This window comes from Mytilus trossulus, chromosome 1 (assembly GCF_036588685.1).
Source record: "Mytilus trossulus isolate FHL-02 chromosome 1, PNRI_Mtr1.1.1.hap1, whole genome shotgun sequence".
NCBI lineage: Eukaryota > Metazoa > Mollusca > Bivalvia > Mytilida > Mytilidae > Mytilus > Mytilus trossulus.
The window spans coordinates 94,262,761-94,282,084 of NC_086373.1; the positions used below are offsets into that span (position 1 = coordinate 94,262,761).

The window sequence follows — 19,324 nt, forward strand, 5'->3', positions numbered from 1 at the left end:
CAAACAAAAAGAGATTACACTCACTCAGGCACCTGAATCTGCTACTGGTGTAATGTTCTGCGTCAAACTAAATGCATATTCAATACGAGAACACGTTAATGTGCATGTAAAAAATAAAGACCATGCTTTTTTGTCGTGCTCGTGCATTATGAAACAATCAACAGGAAGATATGTCACCATACCCGTATAAACATGGGAAGACAAACCATAGTACACAAGACACAATATAGAAAAACTAAAGAATAAGCAACAAGAACCCCACCAACAACTTTAATAGGTTGATATTAGGTGCTCCAGAAGGGTTTTCTAAAAATGTAACCTTAACTCAAACAGAATAAAAAAAGATCTTCCAATAAACAGGAAATTATCATAAAAATAATGTCAATTTTTATGGGCCAAGAGTGTTGGGATAATTATTGTTACCGATATTTAAGTACTTAGTCTAGTTCTAATATAATATTGACTTACCTAAGAGCCAGCCATTAGCTATGTCACCTTCTTCAAACTGCCTGCAAATTTGTGAGTTATTCCAGATATAGGAATCATGTGTACTGCCGGGCCACCTGAAGACAGCGTTGATAATTTTGAAGTTGACATCACATATACACTGAACGTTTATTGAATGAAAATTCTTTCTGTTACATACTGATATTCATTGTCATTGGGCGCCTTGATTGGTATATGAGTACCATCAATGACACCCACTACATTCGGAAAATGCGCTATCTTGTAAAAGTCACTTTTATTCGTTCTTCTTTCGGCTTCATCTGGGAACTTTATGTACTGATTTATCCTTCTAACTAAAGCGTCTGTAACATCACTTATACATCTGCTGATACTTGGTTGGCTCAATCCAAATACATCCCCAATGACATTCTGGAAACTACCACTTGCATAAAAACGCAAAGCAGACAAAACTTGCAGTTCCACAGGAATACTATGAGACCTAAGAGTTGCCTTCTCTAAATCTGGTCTAAGTTCATTGCACAGCTCAATTATTTTATGCCTCGGAAATCTGTATGCCCTCAATAAAAGGTCATCAGGCCTATCTAGGGGGTTAGATCTATCTAGAAATACTCGTTCTCGTCTAAAAAATCTATCATTTTCTCTCAACATTAGCGCTGCCGCCATATTTCCGATAGTAACTTTGCAACTTACGACAGGCCTCGAGCAGTCGTAAGTCTATAACAATATTTACAACATCTCGCATCGTTAGTTTCTTTCATGAATACAAGTTACAACTTACCATATCGTAAACCTTACCTTACGACAATCGTAGAGTTACGATAGTTTTGTGAATACGGGTTCAACCTCTGCGGTCGTATAAAGCTACGCCCTGCGGAGCATCTGGTTCTCATTTGAAATTTCATAAATAAAAAGAAAACATCTTCAAACATTTTTTTGAGAGGATTAATGTTCAACAGCATAGTGAATTGCTCAAAGGCAAAACAAAATTTTAAGTTAATTAGACCACATTCATTCTGCGTCAGAAACCTATGCTGTGTCAACTATTTAATCACAATCCAAATTTAGAGCTGAATACAGCTTGAATGTTGTGTCCATACTTGCCCCAACCGTTCAGGGTTCAACCTCTGTGGTCGTAAAAAGCTGCGCATCTGGTTAGATATGTAGACATATAAAGACTAATTAGTAGATGTTGATAATATTGGCTTAACATGCTTAAAATTCTATCAGATTACTTGTGGAGCATTTATGAGTTTTTGAAGCATGCTCACACAGATTCTTTTGGTGAAATCATTTTCATATTGGTCAAAATAATTTTCTTTGCTTCGACCAGCTTTGGAGGAGATATAAATCAGCACATAAGTTTATTTCCTATATCGTCTATCCCCAAGCAGCATGTCATAGTTATCATAATGAAACTCCCACTTTCATTTTCTATGTTCAATGGACCGTGAAATTTGGGTCAAAAGTCTAATTTGGCTTTAAAATTAAAAAGATCATATCATAATGAACATGTGTACTAAGTTTCAAGTTGATTGGACTTCAGCTTCATCAAAAACTTCCTTGACCAAAAACTTTAACCTAAAGCGGGACAAACGAACGAACGGACCCACAGACCAGAAAACATAATGCTATCGTAGGTGGGGGCATAAAAAATTTGATAAATAACACTCGTAATGCTCAGATTGGTTGTCATCGTGCAACATAGTTAATGACACCATATAGGAAAAACATAGAACTCATTTTGTCATAAGACACTGTCAAACATCCATACACACTATCCACACTCATCTGTGTCCACACTTGTTATCATAATAAAATATTGTTTACACAAGTTTTTGCAGGCTTATGAGGTGAATGCCGACATTTTTGTGCTTTGTAAATAATATTGAGAAAGGAAATGGTGAATGTGTCAAAGCGACAGCAACCCGACCATAGAGCAGCCAAGCCGAAGGCCACCAATGGGTCTTCAATGTAGCGAGAAACTCCCGTACCCGTAGGCGTTCTTCAGCTGGCCCTTAAAAAATATGTAAACGAGTACTGGCAGTGATAATGGACGTCATACTAAACTCCGAATTATACACAAGAAAATAAAATTAAAAATCATACAAGACTAATAAAGGCAAGAGGTTCCTGACTTGGGACAGGCGCAAAATTGCGGCGGGGTTAATCATGTTTATGATATCTCGACCCTCCCCCTATACCTCTAGCCAATGTAGAAAAGTAAACGCATACCAATACGCACATTAAAATTCAATTCAAAGTCCGATGTCAGAAGATGAAACAAAAGAAAATAAATAAAATACATAAATAACAACAGACTACTAGCAGTTAACTGACCTCCTGAAGCTCCAGACCTCAATTAAACTGATTGAAAGATTATGTCTTCATCATATGAATATCAGGTACAATCCCTCCCGTTAGGGGTTTAGTGTCAAACTATCATAAAATATATGCGAAGAACATAACCCGTGTCATGCCAACAACTGTTTTTTTTAAATAAATGTGTTTAGTTCCGATGCAAAGACCCTATTAGTGAATCAATGGTTTTCCCGTTTGAATGGTTTTACACTAGTAATTTTGGGGCCCTTTATAGCTTGTTGTTCGGTGTGAGCCAAGGTTCCGTGTTGAAGGCCGTACATTGACCTATAATGGTTTACTTTTTTAAAATTGTTATTTGGATGGAGAGTTGTCTCATGGCACTAACACCACATCTTCCTATATCAATATTAAAGCCAAAAAATGCAATCTTTAATGACCTGACCAGAGGCGGATATAGGGGGGGGGGGGCTTTTTTGGGAAAAAAATTGGTTGCTTATATAGGGAATCACTGAAGCGTGACTGGAGCGGGCCCCCTCTTAGCCTCAGTTAGTCAGTGGGCCCCTCTTATGAAAATTTCTCGATCCGCCACTGCAGTGACAACAGTATCGTAACTATATCCCTTCTTATTAAGTCGATTTAAAGGTTTTGTAAGCTTTTGAGGTGAAGACTGACATTTTTGTGTTTTGTAAAGAATATTACCATAAAAGATTGGATTGAAATACCTGAACGTATAAGATGTCTTCATGTTGAGTTATATTTACGAATTGTTTCCTTATACCGATGATAAAATTTAGTAAATGTTTTGACTAGTTTGTGATATCGAAAACCCTGGAGTCATAATTTTTCAGTAATACATAAATTTCTCTCTCTAAAATCTAATACGTTGTTACAAACACGAGCGAGTCGTACAAGTTGAGATATATAAACACCATAAGATGGTGACAAGGGAACGTCACCATCTACAAATGAATAATCAATGATAGGAAATGAAAAATCATCTCTTTTATCATAAATGAATGTTACAATAAAAAATCGGATCATGTGAAATACCCGAACGTATAAGATAAAATGGTGAATATGTCAAAGCGAAAACAACAAGATGGCTTCATGTTGAATTATATTACGAATGATGTCCTTGTACCGATGATAAAATTTAGTAAATGTTTTAACTAGTTTGTGATATCGAAAACCCTGGTGTTATTATTTTTCAGTAATACATACATTTCTCTCGCTAAAATCTAATACGTTGTTACATACACGAGTGAATCTATATAGTCAATATGTTTGGCAGCGCCTAGAGGAGTAAAGAAGGACATAAATGTCGAAATACGCATGAACATTATGTGCCTCAATGCCCGTTAGAAGGTTTTCGGAGAACCTAAATGCCAAAATACGCGTGAACGTTAAGAAACAGCCAATTTTGAATGATGGTGATGGAATGGGTATTTTGAATAATGGAATGAACTGCTGCGACTTTTTTGTCTTATTACAGCTATACCTTATACGTCATTCGAAAGCTTATCAATAGAGGAATAAAAGGTATGCAATCAATATGTTCGGCAACGCCTATTATAGAGGAGTTATTGGGGACCTAAATGTTGAACTCGTGTTAACAATAATGAAATAATAAGTTATTTCGCAAGGATTTGCGTTATTCCGCAAATGTTTGCCGTATAACTCAAAGGATTTTTTTGTGCGCCAAATGTTGATGGCCATTGAAATGTTTACTTTTAAGGCTACGGCTCAAATTCTGAACCTCTCATGCTAGTTTTGTTCAATTTAGGCTTTGAATTTTTAAATTAAGTAGAACAATTGTTAACGTTGTATATATTAGAAGCATAATAATGCACTTTAGAACTTAAGATTAAAAAAGCTTGCCGTAAAAAAAGTTGAAGCGCTATGACAGCTTTGTCGCTATCTGAGCTAAGAATAATTTGAAGGTGCCAATTTCATGACTACACACGACACACCATAAGAGATATCTTAAAATTGCTCTTCTAAGTGACTTAAGAGGCGGAGTGTGTGTACCTGAACCAAGTGCAGACTTCAATGGCCTGTTATTTACCTCCAGATCCAGAGGATGCACCCGCTCCAGGTCCACTTTGGGCGGGAAATCCTTGTCCGTCTGCTGTAATTATTCCATTCTCAGAAACAGTTATGCTTGTTGCTTGTATTCGAACAATAGTATCGCTATCTGACGGGTTTCCTGCTATAACTAAAGTTCCGTCTACTTGGATAATATCGACGGTTGTCGAGCTACTGATTGTACATGTCTGTCCTGCGCTCACTGTTATAGATCCTCCACTTTCACATCCATTTGCGAACTCCACACGCAGAATCAACAAGATTCCTAAACAAGCATGGATTTTCATGTTATAGAAACAAGCATTTCAAACTATTAAAAAATATTAAAAAAAAGGAAACGCTTTCATATGACGAGGATCTCGTCACTTATGGAGAAAAGTTTCCAAAAAATATAAAGTTTTTTTTTCTTACACAACGCTTAATAACAATACAAATCATTAGCATTTTGACAGATCAATATAAAAGTATATTTTTGATTCAATAAATCTTTTGATTCTGCATTGTTTCAAAAGGTATCATATTGCAAGGAATTGGGACACAAACAAAACAAAAAAATATTTAAAGAGTTTCATAAAAGTCCGTCAAAGGTGAGACATGTCAGAAAACAAGGACACCCAATCAAAAGACTTACGCTTCGATTGTCTTCCATCTGGAATGATCTTTAACTATACAATTTAATCGAAAAGGTTTTTGTTCTTTGGTAGATTTTTTTTCTATTGCCTGTCACTCAAACGTTTTATAAACACGGTCATGATGTTCCGTCATTTTTATATATAACTATATATATACAACAAAGAGGGTTTTTTTCATGACTTGCTTTTAGGCCTCTCGTATTTCATTATTTTTAATGTGCTTAAAATTTATTACATTTATTAAAATAGCAATAGTATTTATAACTCGAACACGACATTGATGACTTGATAGTTCCTGTTATCGATATAACATGTCATAAATATACATGCTGCATTGAAACAATAAACATGTTATATATATACTTGCTGCATTGTGAATGTTAAAAAAATACATGCACTGGAAATAACATAAACTAAAGTCAGAGGTAATCCGTAATATATGTGTAATTCAGGTCTCAGGAGATATAAACTCTAAGCCGGGAATGTCACAGTATATAGACCTAAATAACATATAATATAACTGTAGCCAAGTCGAATCTGAGCTTATTGAGTCATATTGAAAAGATGCTGCTTAAATAATTACCAGTCTCAGAAACAAGAAACTCATGTAAGAACTTAGATGGTATCAGTAGACGACAAAAATGTTTTTATTACATTTTCATATTTAGCCTTATCTGAAGATCCAAGGATATATTAAATAGCTGAAGAAATTACACCATTTAAAAATTAATGGTACTCAATTTACGACATCGAAGAGAATTTACATCCCCACACTTTTATTTCGCTCTGCGTGTTATAATAAAGTAATATACCAAAATTCCTGGATATATGGAAATCTCTTGAAATCAATCACCTATCCGGAAAATCATGATAGGAAACGCAAGCTTTGGAATATCGTACCGTATATATCGTTATGCTCAAAACATTCTGACAGATTTAAAAAAAAACATGCAACAGAGACGGAAACCACATCCAATTTTGTAACCAGATGCGGCAACTTAATTAACAGACTATCCTCAGTGTCGGATCCAGGGGGGGGGGGGGTACCGGGGGTTGGAACTACCCTTTTTTTGGACGATCAATGCATTTCAATGGGGACATATTGTTGGACCCCCTTTCCGCCCCAGATCCCATGTCAAGAAAATTAAGACTAACAAACAAACATAAGTCCACAAGAACACACAAATACACAAAAAAAACTTGGAAAGGGTGTGCACACCGATGCAGGATGAACATATATTAAGTAGCAACCGTCGTGTTTTTTCTATATATTCTATATTCGAGTTATTTGTGTAGTAAACTGGTGAACATTTGTCTCGTAAATCTTTTATTTAATCATGGCCACTAATGAACAGATCATGATATATCTACATTCTGCCGAATTTCAAAAATTATTCGATAATGGTCAGACAATTTTTGATATCGTCTTTCGGTAACTTTCCGAAGACCTTTAGTGCAATAGCTGCCTTGTTAACAGCACTCATTTATTATTAGAAGTATTAGTTGTCTCAAATATTTAAAAGACATCAACTTGGAATTTTGTACTGCATATTTAGGTGCTGCTATATAGCTAGAATATTGCTACACATAATGGTGACCTATAGTTTCGTACAACCACGTGATTCGGAGTATGGTGGATTTTTGTATCATTGGCAATCGTAGCCACATGTATTTTTTTTTTATGTCATATCAACTGTACAAAATGAAGTTTGAAATTTATCGATTGGTTTCGTCTTAAACCAAATAAAAGCCAAATTTTGTAAGTTTCAATCAATTGCTTAAACTAGGTAAAACTCAACCCCAAAATGTCTTTAAAATATTATTAAATGTTAGAATGAAGTTAATAAACTTTCTGCTAAACTTGTACTTTAAATAATAATCGTATCGCTATTATTCGATAATATCCATTCTGTCTAAAAAAATAAAAAAAATAAAAGGTTTTAGACAATTAAATTTTGTTATAAGTGGGTGAATCTACGTAAAAAGATGAAACCATCTTACTTCATTTCATTCTATGATATTGTAACATTTTTTCCATGAATGTGATGTGGAAAAAGTGTAAAAAAAAGTATAGGGAAAATCTTGAAAAAAGTGTTAAAACTATATTTATCATAATCAAAACAGGTCTTCTGAAATGAACGTTGGGAAAATCAGAACTACTTTCATAAAAAAATCCCTGGTAACTTCTAGACTAGTACTGGACTTCTGAAGTCATTAAATATAAGAATAATTATAAGAACTGCAGAATATTAAAAAAAAACAATAATGACGAGACCACGTGGAAATAGTGGAAAAGTAATATCTTTTCAGTACAGATAATAAGTTTACTTTGTCAATCAATGTAAAAAAGAAAATAAGCTGTGATTGCCAATGAGACAACTCTGCACACGAGATAAAATGACACAGAAATTACGAATATAGGTCACCGTACGACCTTCAACAATGAGCAAAACCGCTACCGCATAGTCAGATATAAAAGGCCTTGAAATGACAAATGTAAAACAATAAAAAAAAAAACAAAAAAAAAACAAACAAACAACAACAGTCTAATTCAGTATGTACAAAATTACAAAATAATGAACAAAAAAAATAAATATGTAACGCAGCAACATACGAAAACCTGAATTACAGGCTCCAGACTTAAGGCAGGCACATACATAATGTAACTGGGTTAAAATATTAATCATTATGGGCCCAAACCCTCCCTTAATCATTGAACAGTTGTGCAACTGAGAACAATACAAGACGTGTACAAAACAATAAATAAACGACGCATATGATCAACAGCAGCAATCAATCACTCAATAACAGATTCCTGACTTGGGACAGGCAAACAAAAAATGTGGTGGGGTTAAACAATGTTAGCGGATGCCCAAACCACTCATAACAATCAGTTGAGAATGCTTCAGTAAAATAGTTTATAAACAATTTAAGCTTCTAAATAAATTGTTATCTTTCGAAACTTTTCTCTGCCTCAACCAGAGACACATAATAATTATATGTCTCTGCCTCAACTTATGCTATTTGATTTTTTTTTAATCTCTCTATATTCTACTTATTACTTTGGTAATTCATCTATAACGATAATTAATCGTTCAAGAAAAAAAAATCTTGTGTATTTACTCAGGAACATATATATTAACACTAGATATACTGTTCCCAGATTTACTCAATCATCTTTAGTAGCGGATTTTTTTTTAGAACGTTGTGGTCTGTTAATGTTTTTTTTAATATGTTAATATGTTATATTATTGAAGATTCGATAGGGGAATTTTCTTACGATACTTGTGAGTTGTCATCTCAAAGGCCAATAACTCTATATAATAATTTGACAAAACCAGTTGGAGAGAAATGTCCAACTTCAAAGAAGATATTTTGTCAGAATTTAAGTCAAAGGTTCGGATTTTTCAGTTAATGTGTAACAGTAAATAGGTTTCCCCTTCTGTTACCATGAAAAAATGTTTAGGAAACCAAAGTCGACTGACGCAGAACACTACCAAAAATCTGAATAATTTTTATATTTATTCTTATAGAACTTTTTAAGAAAACATCCTGTTAACAGTAGGGAGACTTAGTGTGATTGCATTTCGAAAGCCTCTCCACCAGAGTCAAATAGATTATGATGTAAACGTTACTACTGCCTTCAACAGTGTCTCATCCCAGTTTCTTATTTGTCAGATTCCCAGATCCTATTTTGTCAGATTCCCGTATCCGGCTTACACTATGTGGGTAAGCAATATTCATCTTTTTCTAATGTCCTGCTAGACTTTAATTCCCGCTTGCTCAGCACAAAAATTTGATTTTCACGGCCAATCACGGGTCATGCTTACAAAAAAAATCGACAATTACACATCATGCTTATATTAGGGTACACGACAACTCGTACTTTCGGCAAGTCGTACTCAACCAACTCGTACCCTATTTTTACCAACTCGTAACCATGTTTTATTTGATATTATTTATCCAGTTTATATGAGGGGGGATAGGACCTTTATCGGGACTCCGGGATCGGGTGTTTTTAAGCTCGGGATTTCGGGATTGACCCTTTCGGGATCCGGGAATTCTTGTTTTCGAATTTCGGGACGTCGGGATTTACTTTATTTAAATTCGGGACCTTGGGATTTCGGGATCAGGACCCCTCCTATCCCCCCTCTTATATGCATAGTTATTGTAACTTTCTTTCGTATATCATTATATAGCAAAATACAAATGAAAAAACAACTTTCAATGTTAATAAAATGCAATTATAATTGTTTTAAATAAGCTTATGTAATGCTAATCGTTATAATCATTAGTATTCAATAGAATCGATTGTTTGAAATTGTTTGGACGGCAATTTATTTGATATCATAATTAGGACTACACAATATGCTCATCAGTGGTCATTAGTGGATAACATACCTACAAAAATAGAATGGATTTGTTAAAAGTCGAATAAACAGAGAGAAGTAAATGAAAACAAAAAATCGGTATAAGTGCGGCACTATGAACATCAAAGACCGTTGAGTTATACTTAAACAATCACCATCCTCACCGAAAAGAAAATGCATGGCTTAAACGTTGAAAAAACCAAGTTTAACGGACAATTAATGGCACGCTTCGTGTGTGAATAAGGGCTGATTTACTGGTAATCGACATGCTTCAGGTGTGAAACAATGATCAATGAATCACCGGCACGCGAACTGCAATACATAATTTGTTTATTAAAGTGTCACATATTACTTGTGATTTATTACAGGTTAAAAAATTATCAATAATAATTAAATATACGTGATGTCAAGTGCCTTTGCATAGAATTGTAAGTAAATTGAATTATGAAATAAAATTATCTATCATAATTATAAAAAATTAAACCAATACATTTTAATTCTTATAGGCATTTATAAAGAGTTGTATAATCAGCTAGTACAACAGGAAGAAGAGATAAATATTTACTACTTACACGAAAAAACTAAGACATGTTCAACGCAATGTTCACTAAAAAATATCCTTTTCATATTCTATATGGATCTACCTCAGGATGCATTGGGATACTTCAGGGAGTTAAAATATCCATATCTACGGATATAGACGTAGAAAACTTGTATTATAATGCTAAAAAAATATAGGGTACGACTTAGTAGAAGTACGAGTTGGTAGAAGTACGAGTTGCCGAAAGTACGAGTTGGCTGAGTACGAGTTGCCGAAAGTACGAGTTGACATGTATCCCTTATATTAGACCAAATGAGACCCACTTTAACAATGAGCAAAATCCATTGATGGCATTATAATCTATATCCTCACGATCATCTCTTGGGTTTTCATGCTATTAAGAATTCATTATGATGTCACAATACCCATTGAAAAAACATTCATAGTACAAACTCATATGATGTATGCATTCAAAAACTATTTTCTAACCATGCTAACCAAACATGTTCATCATGTACTAACAGCATAATTATTTACCTGTTAACATTATTTTATTTAGCGAATTTTGTCCAAGGTTATAATTATCTATCTAATATTGTTATACATCTCACCCCCTTTATTATTGATTTTGTATTTACTTTTTGTCATATATCAAATTTATTTGTTCATACAGTGTGTATTTACTTGCTTTTGTTTATATGTCTTTTGATTGGGTTAACTCAGTTACGCCATTTCTATTGATATTTTATAGTGTGTCTTTCTATGTTGTGATGTTACACTATTATTTCAGGGTTAGGGTGAATGTTGGCTCCTGTTAAAACGTTTCAACCAGCTACATTTTATGTACCTGTCCTAAGTCAGGAACCTGTTGTTCAGTGGTTGTCGTTTGTTGATGTGGGTCATTATTGTTTCTTGTTTTTTTTTATATAATTGAATAATAATGAAGGAAGCCATTGTATAGTTTTTTGTTTGAATCGCTTCAATTTTTTCATGTCAGAGTCTTTTATACCTGACTGCAGTATGCTTATAGTATAGGTTTTTCTTATTGTTGAATGGTACATACATAATTACTAACATGTATAATTGCTGACATCCATGCAAATGTAAAAAAAGAGACAAGAATTGTATTTATAAAGTTGAAATGTATGGTACTTTTATATCATGTTTATAAAAGACCCAAGTATTATATATACACCAACTCAAATGACATGTACATGTATGCATTTTTAAAAGAGTTAAAAAGTACATGTTTGAATTTTAAATATAAAAGTGAAAAATAAGGAAACATAACAATCAATAATCATATTTGTGATTAAACAATCGTAGCTGTTTAAAACAGAATGGAGTGGTGTTTTTTGTGTGCGAGTGTGGATTTCCTTTTGTTTTCAAACAAAGTCTCTAAATTATTGTGCACACTGTAACACAAAACAGAAAAAAAACAATAGGTGTCAAAGAGACATGAATGGCCCTATCTCAAAAAGTTGGAAAATCTGCATTTTCAATTTAACACATGTGGACACAAACATGATGGTAGTCTCACATATCAAATATCAGCTCAAAATCTGGAGGCGTATAGAAAAAAGTCTGTATAACTGTGATTTTCAACAATTTTCAAAGTTGTAAACCCTTAATTTTGGCAAAAATTAGCGTGGCAGAACGATACTTAAACTTGATCTGTAACTCATCATGAGTAACTCACACACTAAAAATCAGTCCAATATCTGAAAGAGTTAAGAAAAAAACTCTGGATAACTGATTTTCAACAATTTATCAAAGTCCAAACCCCGTAATTTTTACAAAAGTTAGCGAAGTGGAAGGAAACTTAAACTTGATCTGTAACTCATCACAGTTAACTCACATACTAAAAATCAGCCCAATATCTGAAAAAAGTCCGTATAACTGTGATTTTCAACAATTTGTCAAAGTAAAAGTCGGTAATTTTGGCAATAATAAGCAAAGCGGAACGAACTTAAACTTGATATGTAATGCATCATGGTTACATGTAACTCACATACCAAAAATCAGACCAACATCTGAGTGCGTTTAGAAAAAAATTCCATATAACTGTGATTTTCGGACAATGGCAAAACTATATGGCACTGACAATTATTGGCTGGTCCTTGTACTTGTAAACTATAAGAATGAAATTGGAAGAAACATTTTTGACCATAAAATAAACTTCTTTTTCTTTTTGTACAGATAAATGAAGCAGTATCTCTTGTGTCCAAAATTCCAGTGGAACAAAAAGCAGAAGTGTGGAATTTCTGGGAGCTAATTACAATAACTGTTAAGTTATTTACTCAAGTCTATGTAGAAGATCATGTTAGTATAGACACAAGAAGAAGCCATGACGTTACTATTGAAAAATCTGACCATATTAAGGATACTTCAGAAAATAAATCAAAGACTTTTCAGAAGAATAGAGGAAGGTTAAAGAAACAATCCAATGCAAGTAACATTGTAAATATTAAAGTAGATAACAAATATGAAAGTGATGAAAAAAACACAATAGATAAGTATGAGGCTCATAGTGATTCTGACAACGATTCCGTCAGGCATGACGTTAAGACAATAGATTTCACTGACCTCATTTCTTATCCTAGTAGTGTTGATACTGTAGTACAACATGATGAGACAGCCTCAATGACGGGGATGCAGTCATGTAGTACACCCTCCACAACAATAGTACCTCACACTGATGATATCAACAATTCACCAGAGACAATTATTGTTAAAGTACATGTACCTCAGTCTGATAATTCATCAGCCTCAGTGGATATAGAAGGTAACAATGATTCTTCTGCTTCATCTCAGGTCAACAAGACATTTGATTCTTCAGTGACAATGCATTTGAAAATTATAGAAAATACAGAAGAATTGTCAGAGACAGAAACTGCAACTTTAATCAATGATGTGAATTCATCAACCTTAAATAGAGAAACAAGGGAAAACAGTTTAGATTCATCAACAACAGAAAACTCAGCACATAAAACGGATTCATTTATGTTAGAAACTGAAAGTTCCAGCAGTGAAGGCGGTCTGTCTGTGTCAGGAAGTGATCCTTTGGATACAAATAAAAACAATGATTCAGGAATAAAAATCATTCATGCAGAAATAATTCAGACAGATGTAGTGAAATCAAGAGATAAAGAAAATAAAGTCCCACCATTAACATTACGAAAGGCAAGAAAAGTGAGTAAGGATGAAGCTATGTACATTACATGTGATGATATTGACTCAGACCAAGGTGTTAGATACCTCAACAAGAAAACAGAGCAACCAGTTACATATCTTGATAGAAGGAGCTGTCGACAGAAGAGGAAGGTTCAACATGAAGAGTATGTATACGAAGTGGCTGCAGAAAGAAAGAAAAAAAGAGAAATACAGAAAAAAGAAGACCCATTTAGATGTGATGTTTGTGGTAGAAAGATGTCCAATCTTACTGCATTAAAAGGTATACAACATTTTAATAAAAAAAATGATTATGAATGTCATATGCAATAAAGATACTTTAACAGCAAGAGGAATAAACGTAACATAACTTATATATATATACAGTTTAAAGGATTAAGTAAAACATTTAAAGTTTTCTCTTTTTGCAAAAATTAGACTCTTTTGCTTTTATGTCCTGCTATATTAAAATGACATGCATGCATGTAAATTCTTAGATGTACAATGTAGTAAAAATAATTGTCTATAAAATTTTAATTGCATTGTGGCTTAATTCCATAAGTTGAAACCATACCAATTATTGGTAAAATGAAACTTTTCTTTGTCTTAAAATAATACGAACAACATCATGGTAAAAAAGATACACAATAGTCCTAAAAAAAAAATAGAACAGAAAAGTACAGATTGAGCATAGATTACCCCAATTTGGTTGGTGACCTCAATTACTCAGCAGAGATAACATTTACCGTAACTGATAATGTTTTTACTATCAAATGATTAATTATTGTTGCATAAAAATTCACTGTTTCATTTTATTTATTTTAGCTCATTCCAGGCACCATTCTGGTCAACGACCATATGCTTGTACTATTTGTGGTAGGACATTTTCTACTAATGGTAACCGCCTCAGACATGAGAAGTCTCATGCTGGTGATAAAGAATTCCAGTGTATTGAATGTAACAAATGGTTCACATCTGCTACAAACTTAGAGGTCCACAGAAGGGTTCATACTGGGGAAAAACCTTTTATGTAAGCGATTATATCAGATTAATAGCGAAGAAATATATATATACAAAAAATCAACATAACAATATCAAAATGATGAAAATTGAATAATCGTTTTAATGAAAAGAATATCTAGATAGTATATGTAAAAAACAGGGAATTTTGAGTGGTCAATTGCAAGGAACATGAGCAAGGTATTATTCAGAATACTGTTGATTCATTTATTTTTGAAGCACCAATTTTTGTGAACTGATTCCAAAAATTGCTTTTTTGCCAATAGTGGACTTTGTGGTTTTGCTGAAGTCAGCATACCAGTCTGTTGAAAATTTGTTCTCTGTGAAAATTTAAATGGTTTATCTACATGTATACCTAAGAAAAATTAGTAACCAATTAATCCACAGTACTTGAAACCAGGTTAAATTAAGCATTATTTCAAAAAAGAATTTAACATTCTTTTTTTGATTTCAGGTGTGAACTTTGTGACAAAAGATTTACACAACAGGGATCATTGAAAGCTCACTTAGATCTACACAAAGGAGAGAAGAATTATCTCTGCACTGTGTGTGGTAGAGCTTTCACACAGAAAACAAACCTAGAATCTCATCTTCTGAGACACAACAAAAGCAACAGAAGTTACAAATGTCCAAATTGTAGCTATTCTTTCTTTACAAAAGGTGAGATAAGAATATTTACTGTTCAGACATAAGAAAGTCATCACCAATTATTGAAAATGCATGTAATTGAAGGTTCGTAATTGATTTATTATGAATTTTATGTGACTGTCATACTAGTGAGAGGTTTAGCTTGTCAATACATTGTACAACCAGATTTAATCAGCCATTAAGGTCAAGGAACAGTAAATGGGCTATGTTGCAGATTTTGCTAAAAATTTGCATACAACCTTGGCTCGTTGAACTACAACTGAAAATCGAAAAAATAAACATTTATCTCTTTTATTATCTAAAAAATTGCAGATTGATTTCTCTTAATATGGGTGAATATTTGTATAGAAAGCACATAAAATCGGCGAAAACCCTCCTAAAATTTGTCTTAAAATCGCCAAATCTCTATTTGCTCTCCATAGATTTTTCTTAAAAAACTATATATTGTTGAAACATAAATTTCTGTTTTAATGATATAAAATAATCATAGGGTCACCGACTTCGTTTTTTGTTTAATAATCAATTTGTTACCTAGTTGGTAGTGAAAAACGTCAAAAATCAACGTTTTACGGCCTGTAACCGGATAACGTTACGATTATTTCGACGTTTTGTTGGATTTTTTCACAAAGAACGAAACTTTAAATGAAGTGTACCGTGAAAACGAAGTCGGTGACCCTATCTTTATTTTGCATCATTATAACGAAAATTTATGTATCAACAACATATAGTTTTTTATTGTCGAGCCTGCAACTTTTGTTGCAGAAAGCTCGACATAGGGATAGTGATCCGGCGGCGGCGGTGTTAGCTCACTTCTTAAAAGCTTTATATTTTAGAAGGTAGAAGACCTGGATGCTTCATACTTTGTATATAGATGCCTCATGTTACGAACTTTCCGTAAGTCACATGTCACATGTCCAATGTCCTTGACCTCATTTTCATGGTTCAGTGACTACTTGAAAAAAAAATTCAGATTTTTTGTAATGTTCAATTATCTCTTATTATAAGTAATTGGATAACTATATTTGGCATGTGCGTACCTTGCAAGGTCCTCATGCCTGTCAGGCCGTTTTCACTTGACCTCGACCTCATTTCATGGATCAGTGAACAAGGTTAAGTTTTGGTGGTCAAGTCCATATCTCAGATACTATAAGCAATAGGTCTAGTATATTCGGTGTATGGAAGGACTGTAAGGTGTACATGTCTAACTGGCAGGTGTCATCTGACCTTGACCTCATTTTCATGGTTCAGATAGTTAAGTTTTTGTGTTTTGGTCTGTTTTTCTTATACTATATGCAATAGGTCTACTATAATTGGTGTATGGAATGATTGTAAGGTGTACATGTCAAGCTGACAGGTGTCATCTGACCTTGACCTCATTTTCATGGTTCAGTGGTCAAAGTTAAATTTTTGAGTTTTGGTCTATATTTCTAATGCTTTATGCATTAGGTCAACTATATTTGGTGTATGGAAATATTTGATGATCTATATGTCGGTTACACAGGTTTTATTTGACCTTGACCTCATTTTCACGGTCCATTGCTAAGTTTTAAGTGTTTGTGTTTTGGTCTGTTTTTCTTTATTTATAAGCAATAAGTCAACTATATTTGTTGTATTGAAGAAATGTAAGCTGTACATGTCTGCCTGGCATTGTTCATCTGACCTTGACCTCATTTTCATGGTTCATTGATCAATATTTCATTTTCTTGGTTAATGTTGAGTTTATGTGACAGTAATAAAGCTTTATATTTGGGTCTATCAAGATAGTATCAAGGATTAGTAAAGAAGGCGAGACATTTCAGTGTGTGCACTCTTGTTCAAGAAAAATCTATGGAGTAAAATTAGAGATTTGGCAATTTTAAGACAAATTTTAGAAGGGTTTTCGCCGATTTTATGTGCTTCTATACAAATATTCACCCATTTTGTAAGAATTCAATCAGTAATATTTCAAATGATAATTGAGATAAATGCAATATGTTTTCGATTTTCAGTTGTAGTTCATTGATCCACGGTTGTATGCCAAATTTTACTGAAATCTGTGACATAGCCCATTTACTGTCACTTGACCTTAAGGAAATGCATGTACCAAGTCAGGAATATGACAGTTGTTTTCCATTATTTAGATATATTTGAGCTTTTAATTTTGCCATTTGATAAGGGACTTTCCAATTTGAATTTTCCTTGTTATTGCATGTTGTTCATTGGACTCATGGCCTCAAATGAATATCTATTCCTTAAATTGAAATCTGTTCCCATTTCTAATTTCAGTCATGGCATATTTTTGGCCACTCTCAATGAAATCCTTCTTAAATTCTCTAAAATTTGTGCCTGTTACTTGATACTTACTTGCAATAATGCCTTAGTTGCAAAACTGAAAATTACCAAGTACAAATTTAAACCAGTTGAGGTAAATTAAGAACAATCTTAATAGCAATATTAAGTTGAATTCAACTTTAAAGATGTATGCATGTATGCTTTCATTTAACAGTATGGTTTTTTTTGCAGGTGAATTGGACAGACATTCTTTTAAGCATACAAAGGAAAAGCCTTATTTATGTGATTATTGTCCAAAATCTTTTACAAGGTCCCAGTACCTGAATGATCACAAAATTTTACATGTAAACCCAACACCTTACTCATGTAAAAAATGTGAAGAGACTTTTGCTGATTTATCATCATTGAGAAAACACAAACAATGGCATAGAGTTATTGAATCACAAGAACAGGAAGGGGAAGTAACTGATGAACAAGAGGAGATAACTGATGACCAAGAAGAAATACAGGAAAGTATTCAGCAAACTTGTATTGTGACTAGAGATATATCAGGAAGGAAGCAGATTATAATGTCAACTGATACAGATCTGCCAGCTGATGTTCTCCAGCAATTTGTTGATGGTGGCCATCTTGAATCTGAGGTTACACATATTGTACCTATAATGGATAAAGATGGCAGTATTACACATGTGGATTCTTTAGACGAAGGATCTCAAGATATTTATCAGATAACATTCCTAGATGCCAATTCAGACTCTGAACATTCTAATATAATAGCTGCTGTTGATTTTTCAGCAATGAATTTGTTAGCAAATGCAACTGCAAATCAATTTAGTTAATCAACTTTATTTATTGAGAAATAACTGTAACAATATATTTTTATACATATATGTATCCAATCTGTGTATTGATTGTGAAAGAAGATATAAAATTAAATGAAAAACCTCAATAGATATGCTTATACACTGCTTTTACATGTATAACTTAACACATTACACTAAACCACCATAGTATAACCAGTGGCGGATCCAGGAATTTTCATAAGTGGGGGCCCACTGACTGACCTAAGAGGGGGCCCGCTTCAGTCACGCTTCAGTGATTCCCTATATAAGCAACCAAAATTTTTCCCAAAAAGGGGGGGCCCGGGCCCCCCCTAAATCCGCCTCTGTATACACAGAAATATCATACCCTTTGAACACATTACGCTTTATGGTTATACACATAAATCTCATAACATTACATATAACACTATTAAAATGAATGTACTCAGTAATTTCATATTTTTATACATTAACATTGAATGTCTATACATATTTAACACACATTTTGACGATTGGCTTTTCTGAGTACCCTAAATTTCTATGATTTTTGTTAAGCCTCAAATATATTGTCACACAAGCCAAACCTATAGATTCTCCATTTTGTTGTTGCCAGCAGCTTCCAGCAATCAAGTTCACCCGAGATTAAAAGGTTATATACATTTAAGGTAATACATTTTACCACCATTGATTTTCCTGTATATAAAAAGTCTGTTGCGTTTTCAAAATATTGTGCAGAATTTATCTTTGTTTCAAATAAAGAAATACTTGGCATGAGTACAGTTTTATCCTGTCCAGTACTAGAGAATTTTCTTTTCATAACATTTCAATAGCAATATAAGAAAAAAACTTTCATTGGAAGTTAACCAATCAAAATGTTCACCTCTTTTTTACCTGTGTGCAAGCTGTAGTAACCATGTATAAACCTCAAGTTTCCAAAATACCCAAATAGAAAAAAATAATGGTGCTTTGAAATACCCA

General features: G+C 33.5%; 2 protein-coding genes across 2 annotated transcripts; one reads left to right on the forward strand and one right to left on the reverse strand.

Annotated features, from left to right (window-relative positions):
• Window positions 1–615: 615 nt before the first annotated feature.
• LOC134704856 (putative nuclease HARBI1) lies at window positions 616–1,131 on the reverse strand. Its single transcript, XM_063563642.1, has one exon. It carries the CDS (start codon window positions 1,129–1,131, stop codon window positions 616–618), a length of 516 nt encoding a protein of 171 aa, XP_063419712.1.
• Window positions 1,132–8,803: 7,672 nt separating this feature from the next.
• On the forward strand, window positions 8,804–19,112 carry LOC134691344 (zinc finger protein 239-like). Its single transcript, XM_063551816.1, has 5 exons — window positions 8,804–8,900; window positions 12,615–13,869; window positions 14,412–14,616; window positions 15,061–15,266; window positions 17,757–19,112. Exons 1-5 carry the CDS (start codon window positions 8,856–8,858, stop codon window positions 18,362–18,364), a joined length of 2,319 nt encoding a protein of 772 aa, XP_063407886.1. The 5' UTR covers window positions 8,804–8,855; the 3' UTR covers window positions 18,365–19,112.
• The last annotated feature ends 212 nt before the right edge of the window (window positions 19,113–19,324 follow it).

Excerpts from the sequence above, each read along its gene's own strand:
- LOC134704856 (XM_063563642.1), bottom strand. The coding sequence starts at position 1,131 with ATGGCGGCAGCGCTAATGTTGAGAGAAAATGATAGATTTTTTAGACGA.
- LOC134691344 (XM_063551816.1), top strand. The coding sequence starts at position 8,856 with ATGTCCAACTTCAAAGAAGATATTTTGTCAGAATTTAAGTCAAAG. Across the intron at positions 13,870-14,411 it reads CAATCTTACTGCATTAAAAG|CTCATTCCAGGCACCATTCT; the intron begins GTATACAACATT and ends TATTTATTTTAG. Across the intron at positions 14,617-15,060 it reads ACTGGGGAAAAACCTTTTAT|GTGTGAACTTTGTGACAAAA; the intron begins GTAAGCGATTAT and ends TTTTGATTTCAG.